A 12626-nucleotide genomic window follows, 5' to 3' on the forward strand; every position below is an offset into this window, starting at 1 on the left:
CGTACTCCCAGATAATTTATGGTATTAACTGCTTCCAGTTGCTGACCTGCTATTTTGTAGCTAAATGATAAAGGATCTATCTTTCTGTATATTCGCAGCACATTACACTTGTCTACATTGAGATTCAATTGCCATTCCCTGCACCATGCGTCAATTCGCTGCAGATCCTCCTGCATTTCAATACAATTTTCCATTGTTACAACCTCTCGGTACACCACAGCATCATCTGCAAAAAGCCTCAGTGAACTTCCGATGTCATCCACCAGGTCATTTATGTATATTGTGAATAGCAACGGTCCTATGACACTCCCCTGCGGCACACCTGAAATCACTCTTACTTCGGAAGACTTCTCTCCATTGAGAATAACATGCTGCGTCCTGTTATCTAGGAACTCCTCAATCCAATCACACAATTGGTCTGATAGTCCATATGCTCTTACTTTGTTCATTAAACGACTGTGGGGAACTGTATCGAACGCCTTGCGGAAGTCAAGAAACACGGCATCTACCTGTGAACCCGTGTCTATGGCCCTCTGAGTCTCGTGGACGAATAGCGCGAGCTGGGTTTCACATGACCGTCTTTTTCGAAACCCATGCTGATTCCTACAGAGTAGATTTCTAGTCTCCAGAAAAGTCATTATACTCGAACACAATACGTGTTCCAAAATTCTGCAACTGATCGACGTTAGAGATATAGGTCTATAGTTCTGCACATCTGTTCAACGTCCCTTTTTGAAAACGGGGATGACCTGTGCCCTTTTCCAATCCTTTGGAACGCTACGCTCTTCTAGAGACCTACGGTACACCGCTGCAAGAAGGGGGGCAAGTTCCTTCGCGTACTCTGTGTAAAACTGAACTGGTATCCCATCAGGTCCAGAGGCCTTTCCTCTTTTGAGCGATTTTAATTGTTTCTCTATCCCTCTGTCGTCTATTTCGATATCTACCATTTTGTCATCTGTGCGACAATCTAGAGAAGGAACTACAGTGCAATCTTCCTCTGTGAAACAACTTTGGAAAAAGACATTTAGTATTTCGGCCTTTAGTCTGTCATCCTCTGTTTCAGTACCATTTTGGTCACAGAGTGTCTGGACATTTTGTTTTGATCCACCTACCGCTTTGACATAAGACCAAAATTTCTTAGGATTTTCTGCCAAGTCAGTACATAGAACTTTACTTTCGAATTCATTGAACGCCTCTCGCATAGCCCTCCTCACACTACATTTCGCTTCGCGTAATTTTTGTTTGTCTGCAAGGCTTTGGCTATGTTTATGTTTGCTGTGAAGTTCCCTTTGCTTCCGCAGCAGTTTTCTAACTCGGTTGTTGTACCACGGTGGCTCTTTCCCATCTCTTACGATCTTGCTTGGCACATACTCATCTAACGCATAATGTACGACGGTTTTGAACTTCGTCCACTGATCCTCAACACTATCTGTACTTGAGACAAAACTTTTGTGTTGAGCCAACAGGTACTCTGAAATCTGCTTTTTGTCACTTTTTCTAAACAGAAAAATCTTCCTACCCTTTTTAATATTCCTATTTACGGCTGAAATCATCGATGCCGTAACCGCTTCATATTTTTAGAGACTGTAGTACCACAAGTTATAAATAATTTAAATCGATCCTGTCCACACTTTCAAAGAATATTGCATAAATCATAGGAATAATGTTTCTCTAGGAAATTAAAATGAGGAAAACAAAGGCAAATGGAACTGTGTTTCAGTGGACTTGCTGGATCTTATCTTGCCAAATTTTTAAATTCTCATCTCTACCTTCTGTGTCTAAAGAGTTTCCATTGGCAACTTGTTTAACATCACATGGTCTTGGGGATTGGTTAATAATGTATATTCTATCAGGATCAATGTAGATTTGTTCCACGGAGACTATATGTCCTAAAAATGTCATTCAGGTGCAGGCAAAAACAACCTTTTGGGGGTTTACTGTGAGGCCAGCCTTCTGTAACTGTTCAGACAATTCCTTTAGGTGCAATCATTGTTCTTAATTGGAACAATTGTTTATTAATTAGTCATCTAAATAATGGTAAATGAATTTAAACTTTGCATCAAAAAATACTGCATCAGTTAAATGTGACAAATCTGCAGCATCTGTTGCTATCCCAAAAGGAACCCAGTTAAATTCAAACAAAATTCCAATTAGTAGCAGATATGGTGACAGGCTGTGACCTCTCTCTAAAGCTGTTTAGTTATAAGCCTGATTAAAGTCTAAGGTAGTAAATGCAAGTGCCCCTTTAAACCAACTGAAACATGAATGTAAGACCAGCAATGGCACTGATCTCAATACACCCTTCTTATTCAACTCATGGTAGTCCACCACCAGATGGAACTCACCACTGAATTTGGGTACCAGGAATATCAGTGCCGCATATGGTGATTTAGATGGTCGAATAACTCCTTGTCCTAACATTTTCTCTATCTTCTCCCTTAACAACTTTTGTGTGGGGTAAGCTGTACGGGGCCTACTTAAACGGCACTTGATCTACCCATTCAGTAGCATATTCCAACGTGTAACTTATTAAATGCCCTTCTGCAACACATGAAAACTTTATAAGCACCATTGATGACAAGAGTGATTTAATTACTCAGAACAGATGACATAACTTTCAGTATGAAATCTGTATGCCGAAAAGTTTGGGGTTAAGATGTGCACCTGTGTTTAAAGGTTAAGCAGATTAGGAGACAATATGACAATGATAAGGCTTACTTCAAAACAATCAACCTCTTAATTTCATTCGGCAACCAAGGTGTGAGTGGATCCAAACCCGTCCCTTTTGACAGTCTTATTTTGACTAAAGCCCTGTGACAGTTGGCTGTTAATATTTTCAAAGTTAGACTGATTGTCACTTATTAAGACTACTCTGAAGAAACATCTTAAAACATTACTTGTGAACACTTATTACAATAGTACTCACTTGACGGAACCACAAGATCCAGCTAAAATACACAAAAAAAATGACTCGGTCTTTCAAAAACAGCAATGCACAGCTTAGTACAACAGGTTGCTCAGATTATAGCTAATGACTGAGAAATGCAATTACAATCAAAGAATTGAACCGGTTGACATCTAAATCTAACCACAAAGTCCCTCTTTTGTTTAACGGCAACCTATGCCTTAGTACATTTGTGCTGGCTGTATTTGCGAGCAGGAGCTGATTCATTAGAACATTTATGATTGGGTACAAACCAGAAAGGAAAGGCAATATAATAGTGGGACAACTTTCAAACAACTACTAGTGTCTTAGTACAATACTACTGTTTATATTTACGACCAAAGAGCTGAGTGAGTAAAACTCTGAGGGTCGGGTACAAACCAGAAAATAATAAGGAAAGGCAATATAATATCAGGACAAATTTTTAAATGACAGCTTGTGTCTTAGTACAGTACTATGGCCTATATTTACAACCAAAGAGCTGACCGAGTAAAATTCTGATGGTCGGGTACAAACTAGAAAATAATTAGGGGGGCAGGTAGACAATGACACAAATCACCATCAGGATTACAGAATGTTAATCCCATTTATCAGCAAGCAGTTCCATAGCTCCACTGTGCGTCACAGCGGTTACCGAGTGGTGCCAATGACAGCCAGGTAGAAGAGGGCAGCTAGGCCACGAGTGGTTATCCGACACGAATGTTGCCAACCAACCAATGGGATGTTGGCCTGCTGCTTGTAGTCGACACTGGCCCCTGTGAAGTACTCTGGTATCTTCGCTCTGTGCAGGCCCTCCTTTCACAGCTCATGGCTTCGGCCACTTGGACCTTGTGACCACCTCATGTCGTGATGCTACCACCAATCCCCGAACTTGGTGCCTCAGCTTGGGCCAGCTGGTACACTTTTCGGAACAGTATTATGCAAATGTAGGGAGTGAAGCTGCTTAGAAACCCTTACAGCAGTCATAAGAAAAACTAGCTTCCAACATGTCCAACTAGCATTAGCAAATGCTATTATAATATATACAGCACATTCATGATAATATAAGACATAAACAATATTAGCCTCCCTTGTTCACTGCATGCTGCCCCAGCATCACTCTCTTTCCCACATCTGGCACATATTTAGCACATCTGTTCTTTCAAGTAAAAAATGTAAATGGAATAGTACTTGCAACAGAGTAAAATTCATAATCAGAAATCGTTGTTCGTTAAATTGAGGCAGCTCAACACCTTTTCCTCTCACAACTGCTGGTCAGCTTAAGTATTAGTACACTTGCCAGTAACTGATAGTTACCGTAATCATGTGGGTGGAGCTCAGATTCAGAAAATAGCAAGAAAAAAATGTCAGCACCCAAAGAAACACTGTGTTCTTTAATACGGGAACAAAGTCTGCTGGTGGACTCAATATAGCTCACTGCCATCCAAGACAGAACTCAGCCAATATGACAGTACATCTTAGCACAAAGAGCAAGCACAGCCCAGGCTCACTACATACACCACACATGTGCAGTCTCCCATTGTACAGACCCAGCAGGATATGGACATCCGAAATATGATCTTACAGGGCATAAGCTTTAAGGGCACATGCAAGACCAGCTGTAAATGTCTGTTTATGAGGCAAGCTGTTACAACTGTCAGCTTCCTCCTCCTGCTCCAAACTGCCACTGTCCACTTCCTTCTTGCTGGCCAACAGATAAATATGCTTTCTAGCAGCGGTCTCATAAATCACAAACAGTGGAAGTCATACACTGCAAAAGTGCCAAAAATTTGACAACATTTCAAATTTTTTGTTTTAACAGAAAGAACACCAGTAAGAGAATATCTACCATTCAACAACTGAAGTAGAAGGTTGTAGATAACACAGGTGCTGCCATCAGGTATTCCTGGAAATTAGATTAGGAAATGAGATGCTGAAAGTAGCAGATGAGTTTTGCTATTTGGATCGCAAAAAACAACTTAAGATTGGTGAAGTAGAATGGATATAAAATGCAGTCTAGCTATAGCATGGAAAGCATTTCTGAAATAGAGGATTTTGTTACCTACTATAAATTTAAGTGTTAGGAAGTCTTTCCTGAAGGTATCTGCATGGAGTGTAGCATTGCATAGAAGTGAAACATGAATGATAAACAGTTCAGACAAGAAGAGTCTAGAAGCTTTTGAACTATGGTGCTACAGTAGAATATTGAAAATGAAGTGGGCAGATTGAGTAACTAATGAGGAGGTACTTAATCAAATTTAAGAAGAAAGAAGTTATGCTTCAAATTGACTAAAAGAAGGGATCAGTTGACAGCACCAAGTAATAGTTAATTTGGTAATGGATGGGAATGTGTGTGTGTGTGTGTGTGTGTGTGTGTGTGTGTGTGTGTGTGTGTGTGTGTGTGTGTAGGGAGGGGGGGGGGCATAAAAATTGTAGAGAGAGAGAGAGAGAGAGAGAGAGAGAGAGAGAGGCTTGGCTACAGTGATAATAGAATATTATTTTTTGTGCTGCATCAAGGGCTACATATGCACATGTTACTATTCAATGATGCTTAAAAGTAGTTTTGAAGAGTGCAATTTTTTAAAAATAGTTTAATTTCAAAAATTGCCTCATGAAGATTCCTGTGGCTATATCATGTGGTCTGATGGAATATTATTTGTTCATGATAATTTGTTCACCAGCTGTAATATTTCATCTGCATTATATACATTGGCCTTATCAGAACTCCTTCCCATTTCCTAAGTCGTTTCCACAATGTTATAAGTATAACGAGTTGATTTATCAAGGAATAGAATAGAATAGAATAGAAGGAATAGAATAGAATATAAGTTTATTGACTTACAGTACAGGAGACGCATCAAAACACAAAAACTGTTTACAGTTTTCCTTATATAATACCAGTAATATAATCTGCAGTACTGAATAATAACTTAATTAATCAATTAATAATTTTTCTTCAAAAGTAACAAACTTTTAAAGATTAACAGTCCTAAGTACTTGCTCTCTCCTGTTCAAATTTTCAGGTTGTCATTTAAGAATTCTTTTACTGAATAGTAACATTTCTGCACTAGTTTCTCATACAAGGATTTTTTCAGTGTTTCTAAATTTATGCTGAGCAATTCTCCTCTTTTCACTTTGTTATAAATTTTCATACCCATATAACGTGGAGTTTGAGAGTAAAGTTTTAAATGGTGGGTGGACAGCATAAAATTATTTTGATTTCTGGTGTTGTAATCATGTTGAAATGATTTGCTACAAATAAATCAGGGTTACTGCATACAAAGATTATAAGCTCATAATGTATAGTGAGGGAATACTTAATATAATTAGATTTTTTAGGAGTGGGTCACATGATTCTCTTCACCCTACATTGTGAATATTTCTAAAGATGGTTTTCTGAAGATTCAGTATTCAACACATATGGTTTGAGTTACCCCAAAATACAATTCCATACCTTATTACTGACTCAAAGTAGCTGCGATATACTACTTTTCTTATGCCCATACTGGTAACATTGTACAATATGCTCATTGCAAATGCTAGGCTATTTAATTTATTTGCAAGGTACTGTATATGTGATCCCCATGATAGATTTTTATCTAGGAATTTCACACAGCTAGCTTCCTGCAAATCCTTGTTTCTGTAACTGACCTGAATATCATTTAAGTTTGCTTGTTTTGTTTTAAACTGCATTAACTGTGTCTTTTCCACATTTAATTTTAACCCATCTAAATCAAACCAGGTATCTAATTTTTCAAAAGGATTTAATACAGTTTGTGGAATTTGATCAGTACTGTTACTTTCAATGATTAAAGATGTGTCATCTGCAAATAAAACTGAGTGACACTCAGTATTAAGCAACAGATCATTTATGTAAAACAAAAACAGAATGGGACCTAACACAGAACCGTGGGGTACTCCATGTGAAATGGCTTTCCATTTTGAAGTATAATTTCCTCTCCCTAATGTTATAACCACACTTTGTCTTCGGTTGGTTGGATAGGACTTAAACCATTCTAATACTGTGCCCTTAATTCCATACTTTTCCAGTTTACAGAGTAGCAAGGAGTGATTCACACTATCAAAGGCCTTTGATAGGTCACAAAAAATTCCTGTGGCATGCAGTGAGTTGTCTAGAGAAGAGCTAATTTTATTGACAAAATTATTTATAACAGATACTGTGGTTTTGCCTTTTTGAAATCCATACTGATTTTTTGACATCATTTTAAATTTTTGTATGAAATCTTGAATTTTTATGATGACTAGCTTTTCAAATATTTTGGATAGTGGTGAAAGAAGAGAGACTGGGTGATAGTTTCCAATATGTTCTTTTGTACCTTTTTTGAATAGTGGCTTAACTATTGTGATCTTCAGTGTGTCTGGAAAATAACCTTCTTGAAGGGACTGGTTAACTGTTGTAGTTATTGGCTGCGCAATTATTTTAGAGACTCTTTTTAACACTTTTGTTGGTATCCCATCTCAGACTGCTGATACTTTACTTTTTAGTGAATATATCACTTTTCTATATCTTTTACAGTAGTTCTGGTAAATGTACTGAAAAATTCACCATCAGATTGTTCACTGTGGAAGAAATTTACCTTGTCTGGGTAATCTACTACATTGACATTAGATCTGTGTACATTTATAAAGAATTCATTAAATAATTCAGAAATTTAAGCAGGATTTACAATAGTTTTATCCTCTGTCTTGATTTAGGAAATATCATGGCCTCTACCTGTGGCACCCGTTTCAGCTTTGATCACTGACCATAATGTCTTTGATTTATTTTCACTATCCAATATAAATCTGTTATTTGCCAGTTCTTTGGCTGCCTTTATAACTGTTTTAAAAATATTTTTGTAATATTTTACATAGGCAACAAAATCAGGACTTTCATTATGTTTTAGTTTCCTGTGTAGCTGTCTTTTTCTTGCACTAGAGATTTTTATTCCTTCAGTAATACACTTTTTTTTATTTCCTACTTTTTTATGGTGTGCAGTAAGGGGGAAAGTTTCATTAAAACATGCAGATATTAACAATTAAGGTAGCTTAAGTAGTAGAAACATGGAAGTCAGTCTGAAAGGAAATATTAGTAAATATATTAAATTAATTGAAAAAGACCTATTTTAAAGTCACAACTCTTCACAAAATTGCCCTATTTTCTAGGAATTAACTAGACATACTAATCTGCAGTCATGATCAGACAAATTATTTTGAGCTTGATAGCAAGTGCTTAATCTCTAGGAACTAACCAAGGGAGGAGGGACCAAAACCATATTCCAGTAGGGGAAATTTTTTAAATTACCAACATTTCAAGGAAGATATAAAATAAAGGTAAAAACTTCTGGGTTGTTATGCAGTGTCATATTTCTTGTACACTATCAGTGTTCAGGTAACTGTGAGCATCACAAGATCCTGAAGGAGACCCCAGCAGAGGGGTTGAATTGTTTATTGTGTATTTATTAACATGCGGCTTACAGCACTATATTTTCCAAGTACATACAATTAAGATGATGCAACTTAATCATATAGAAGAAATATGATGCAGCCTGAAAACTCAGAAGATTTTACCCTCAATGACAGCGGTCATAAAAGCATGCAAAGTTACAGAAGGTATAAAATGTTGGCTGGAAAGAATTTAGACAGCAGAATGCTACATAAATCAGCACTACATCATCAGAAATTTTTGAAATGCTTTAAGTACTAATGAAAATTATAGTTCAATACCAAATGTCTCCAATCAACTAAATTAAAAAAAAATCTTTTACAGGAAAACTTCACAGATGAGCATAACCCAGGACTTAATGAAAATATAACCATATCTTCAGAACAAAATAGAGAACCAATAAGTAATACTGCAACCACAAATTGTCAAAATAAACTCAATAACAAAATGGAATTTCAGTAAGTATATCTTCGAGAGTAACTTTGTGCTTTCAGATATTTGTCCAAATGTTCCTGATGAGCCTGTCCTTAATGCTTGTACCAACATTTGTTTATGCATTTTTGAGATTAGATTAGATTAGTTTTTCGTTCCATAGATCCGTGCTGAGGAGATCCTCGTGGATGTGGAGCATGTCAATTTTGTTTTTTTTTGAAGCTGAAATAACAATACTAATAGTATGAGTATATACAATACATCATTTTTTTAAGCTGAAATAACAATACTAATTGTATGAGTAGAAGGAGTAAGTTTTTCAGGCTCCTTTTAAATTGAACTTCATTTGTAACTAAATTTTTTCATGTTTGCTGGCAAATTAATGAAGATGAGTGTTCCTGAGTAGTGGACCCCTTTTTGAACTAAAAAATTTTTGCATGTAATAGAAAATGAAACGGAAATCGACCATTTTGAAATATAAGTTGAATACATTTTTCAGGAAATATATCATCTGTTTTCAACAAGTTGTTAGTTTTATACAACATGTTTAATATTCATGTGAATTGTCTTGATGTGACATAGTATTTGAATTGCAGTTGCATGCCTTTAACAAAATTATCAGGTGCTACAAAACTCAAATTCTGCTTGTGCATAAAGGATGTTAGTGGCACCAAAGTTAGTGTCCAGTCCCTCATGGGTGAGGCAGGAACTGAAATTGAGGGTAGCAAAGCAACAGCAGAAATGTTTAACTCCATTTTCAAATGTTCGTTTACAAAGAAAAACTCATGAAAAAGCCCAACTTTAATCCTGGTACCAATGAAAAGAGAAGTGGAATAAGTATTAGAGTCACTGGTGAAATCATTAAAACAGAACCAAGCTCCAGGGCCCAATGAAATCCCTATCGGACTCTATACTGAATTTATGGCTGAGATACCCTCTCTTTTATCTATAATACATTGTAGATTCTTCAAACAAAAAACTATGTCCAGAAGTTGCAAGAAAGCATAGGCCACATCTGTCTAAAAGAAGTGTAGCAGAAGTAATCCACAAAATTCGCACCCAGTATGTGTGATATCGATGTATTGAAGATTTTTAGAACGTTTTATGTCCTCACACATTATGAGTTATTGTGAACAGAATGACTTCCTCTGTGCCAACCTACATGGAATCCAGAAACATCATTCATGTGAAACCCATTTTTCACTTTCCTCAAATGGCATACTGAAACCCATGGATCAAGGCAGCTAGGTAGATGGATTATTTCTCGGTTTTTGAAAAGTATTTAACTCAGTAGCACATCTACACTTACTGTCAAAAGTATGATCATGTGTGTATCAAGCAATATTTGTGTCTGGGATGAGGATTGTTTTATAGGGAGGACACACAGAGTTAACTTGGATGAAGAGTGATCAACAAATGCAGAAGTAACATCTGATGTGTGTCAGGGAAGAGTGTTGGGTCTATTGCAGCTAATGTTCTATATTAATGACCTTGCAGACAAAATTAATAGTAACCTCAGACTCTTTGCAGATGACTCATTTATCGATAATGAAGTACTATCTGAAAGAAATTGCACAAGTGTTCTGTCAGAGCCTAATAAGATTTCAAAGTGGTGCAAAGACTGACTACTTGCTTTAAATGTTCAGAAATATAAAACTGTGTTCTTCACAAAATGAAGAAACTTATATCCTATGACTGTACTATCAGTGAGTCAGTGTTGTAATTGGTCAACACGCACAAATACCTGGGTGTAACACTTTGTAGGGATATGAAGTGTAATGATCACATAGGTTCAGTCATAGGTAAAGCAAGTGATAGACTTCAGTGTATTCGTGGAATATTGGGGAGACACAATCAGTAAACTAAATAGATTGCTTACAAATTACTCGTGAGACCCATCTTAAAATTATTGATAAGTCACTCCACATTTGGCTTTTAAAAATATTATTTAGTGTGATTGCAATTTCAACACATATGCGTTTTCAAGCATTGTAAGATGTTGAAATCCACTCTACAATATTAAGTTGTAACATGGTGGAACATAGTTCCTTCTGACACTCCACTCTTTTTTTATATTCATTAAACATCAGCAAAAACACCCTATGAGTGCATTAGCATTTGTAGAATAAATGACTGGGGTGAGGTGTGGACCCTTATTCTATGACAGAGCACATTGGTGTTTAGCTGTACACCATTTGTTTAATTTCAGAATTATTGTCAAAGAAGTACACGAATTTACATAGATTGTGATGTGGCAGATTGTGATGTGGCACTTACAGGACAGTTGTCAATTTAACGCATTACATCCTGTTTAGTAGAAATAACCCTGAAAACAACAATATTGAATTTAAATAGAAGGTTCTCTACAAGATTATTCTTAACTATTACACGATGAAGTTGGCCAATATTACAACAAATCATCTGATTCCAGTTCTAAATTTGGTACTATTTGGGATGTCAATCAATTCTATGGAGGATGGTTAGTTTTTGTGACAAGATGAGCAAAAGATTACTCAAGGTGGCTCTAGTTCACAGTGGACACCAGCTGGTGAACCAACAAGTTAACGCGTTTGCCCATGGCAATTACCTTTTAGCTTTGATGTGCTGTCAGCTGCATGGCTGCTCTCACCTTCTGAAAATCCTATAAAAAGCCATTCAAAATCTTTACTGATTTTAACAGCTGAAACTGTCCTATGTTTCTCGTTAGGTGAGAAAACATGCACTCATCCCTAGTCTGGAAAATATGACGATGTACATATGCATAGATGGTGCAGCATGTATACTTCTATGCCCTCTCAGTTCTCGCTAGAACAATTAACTACATGGCTGTTTCATTTCTCCGCTATCGGAGCTCAACGATTCTTCAGCTAATTTCTAGCTGAATATCAGCCATAGTGAACGCAGTGTTCACACAAAATTCTTCATTTGGCATCATACAGAGCGAGATGCGCCCTGTACTACACTTGATGCTGGTTCAGAGGAGAGTCCCCAAAGTTTTCAGTCGTATGTCTTTCATAGCAAACTGTCCCCCCACCTGTGTCATTTTGTGCTTCACGTCGCGGCTTTTTCAAACCAATGGGAGCGTTCCTTTCGTCTTGTGCAAACTACCTCTGCCAATGGCAAAGGGCCTAGCTTTAAACTGCATCACAACATTCCCCCTTTTTCTCCTTTCGAGTTTATTTCAGTCAATTGGACATTTTGTGCCTGCTCTTGATACCTAAAAGTTACGAGCATACCATGAGCATTTAACATGATCACCTGCATTGCTGGTCTGTTTGTATGCATGTGGAAATTCCCCAATGCAGTTTTCTATAGAATTTCTCCATCGCAAGCAGTGCTGGCCCACTCTCCTTGATGTATCACCCGACGTGTACATTGTTCTCTTGCTATGGGTCACCAACCCCTTTTTAGAAGCGTTCCGTTGTACTCAGGCTGTGATGGTACAACTCGCATCTGTCCCCAAAATACAACATTTATTCCGGCAGGTTTTTTTTCACCTTTTGCTCAAATGACATGCAGGATTTGGGTTCGGTGTGTTAATACCGTCGAATTGAGTGTCATCCCTTTGGATTACACACTGTACATTTTGATAGCCAAATCTGCTCATTATCGCCAAAGTATGTCAGCTGATTTATTCACATACTTGTTACGACATAGAAAATCTCTCATGTAAGGTGTGAAATTGACATTCATTCAGTCTGCCACCTTACATCCTAACAGTCTGAAACCAAATATATGTGGTAGTATAAATCTACCTGCTGTTCCACACACTTATGTGAGCGTATGTCATGTAGCTAATAAAATAGCAGCAAACAGGTAGCATGA

The 12626-nt window shown here is 37.2% G+C and overlaps 1 protein-coding gene across 8 annotated transcripts in view; it reads left to right on the forward strand.

The window, feature by feature from the left end:
• The window catches only part of LOC124781255, a 186948-nt gene that overhangs the window by 67067 nt on the left and 107255 nt on the right, over positions 1 to 12626 (forward strand). For all 8 annotated transcript variants that reach the window (XR_007015951.1, XM_047253846.1, XM_047253845.1 and 5 more), the window contains one exon: positions 8694 to 8827. Coding sequence is in view for 7 of the 8 variants with exons in the window: in XM_047253846.1 (XP_047109802.1) it covers positions 8694 to 8827 (134 nt within the window). In the remaining variant the exon portion in view is untranslated. The remainder of the gene's footprint in view (positions 1 to 8693; positions 8828 to 12626) is intronic.

Source organism: Schistocerca piceifrons, chromosome 1 (genome assembly GCF_021461385.2).
Source record: "Schistocerca piceifrons isolate TAMUIC-IGC-003096 chromosome 1, iqSchPice1.1, whole genome shotgun sequence".
Taxonomy (NCBI): Eukaryota; Metazoa; Arthropoda; class Insecta; order Orthoptera; family Acrididae; genus Schistocerca; species Schistocerca piceifrons.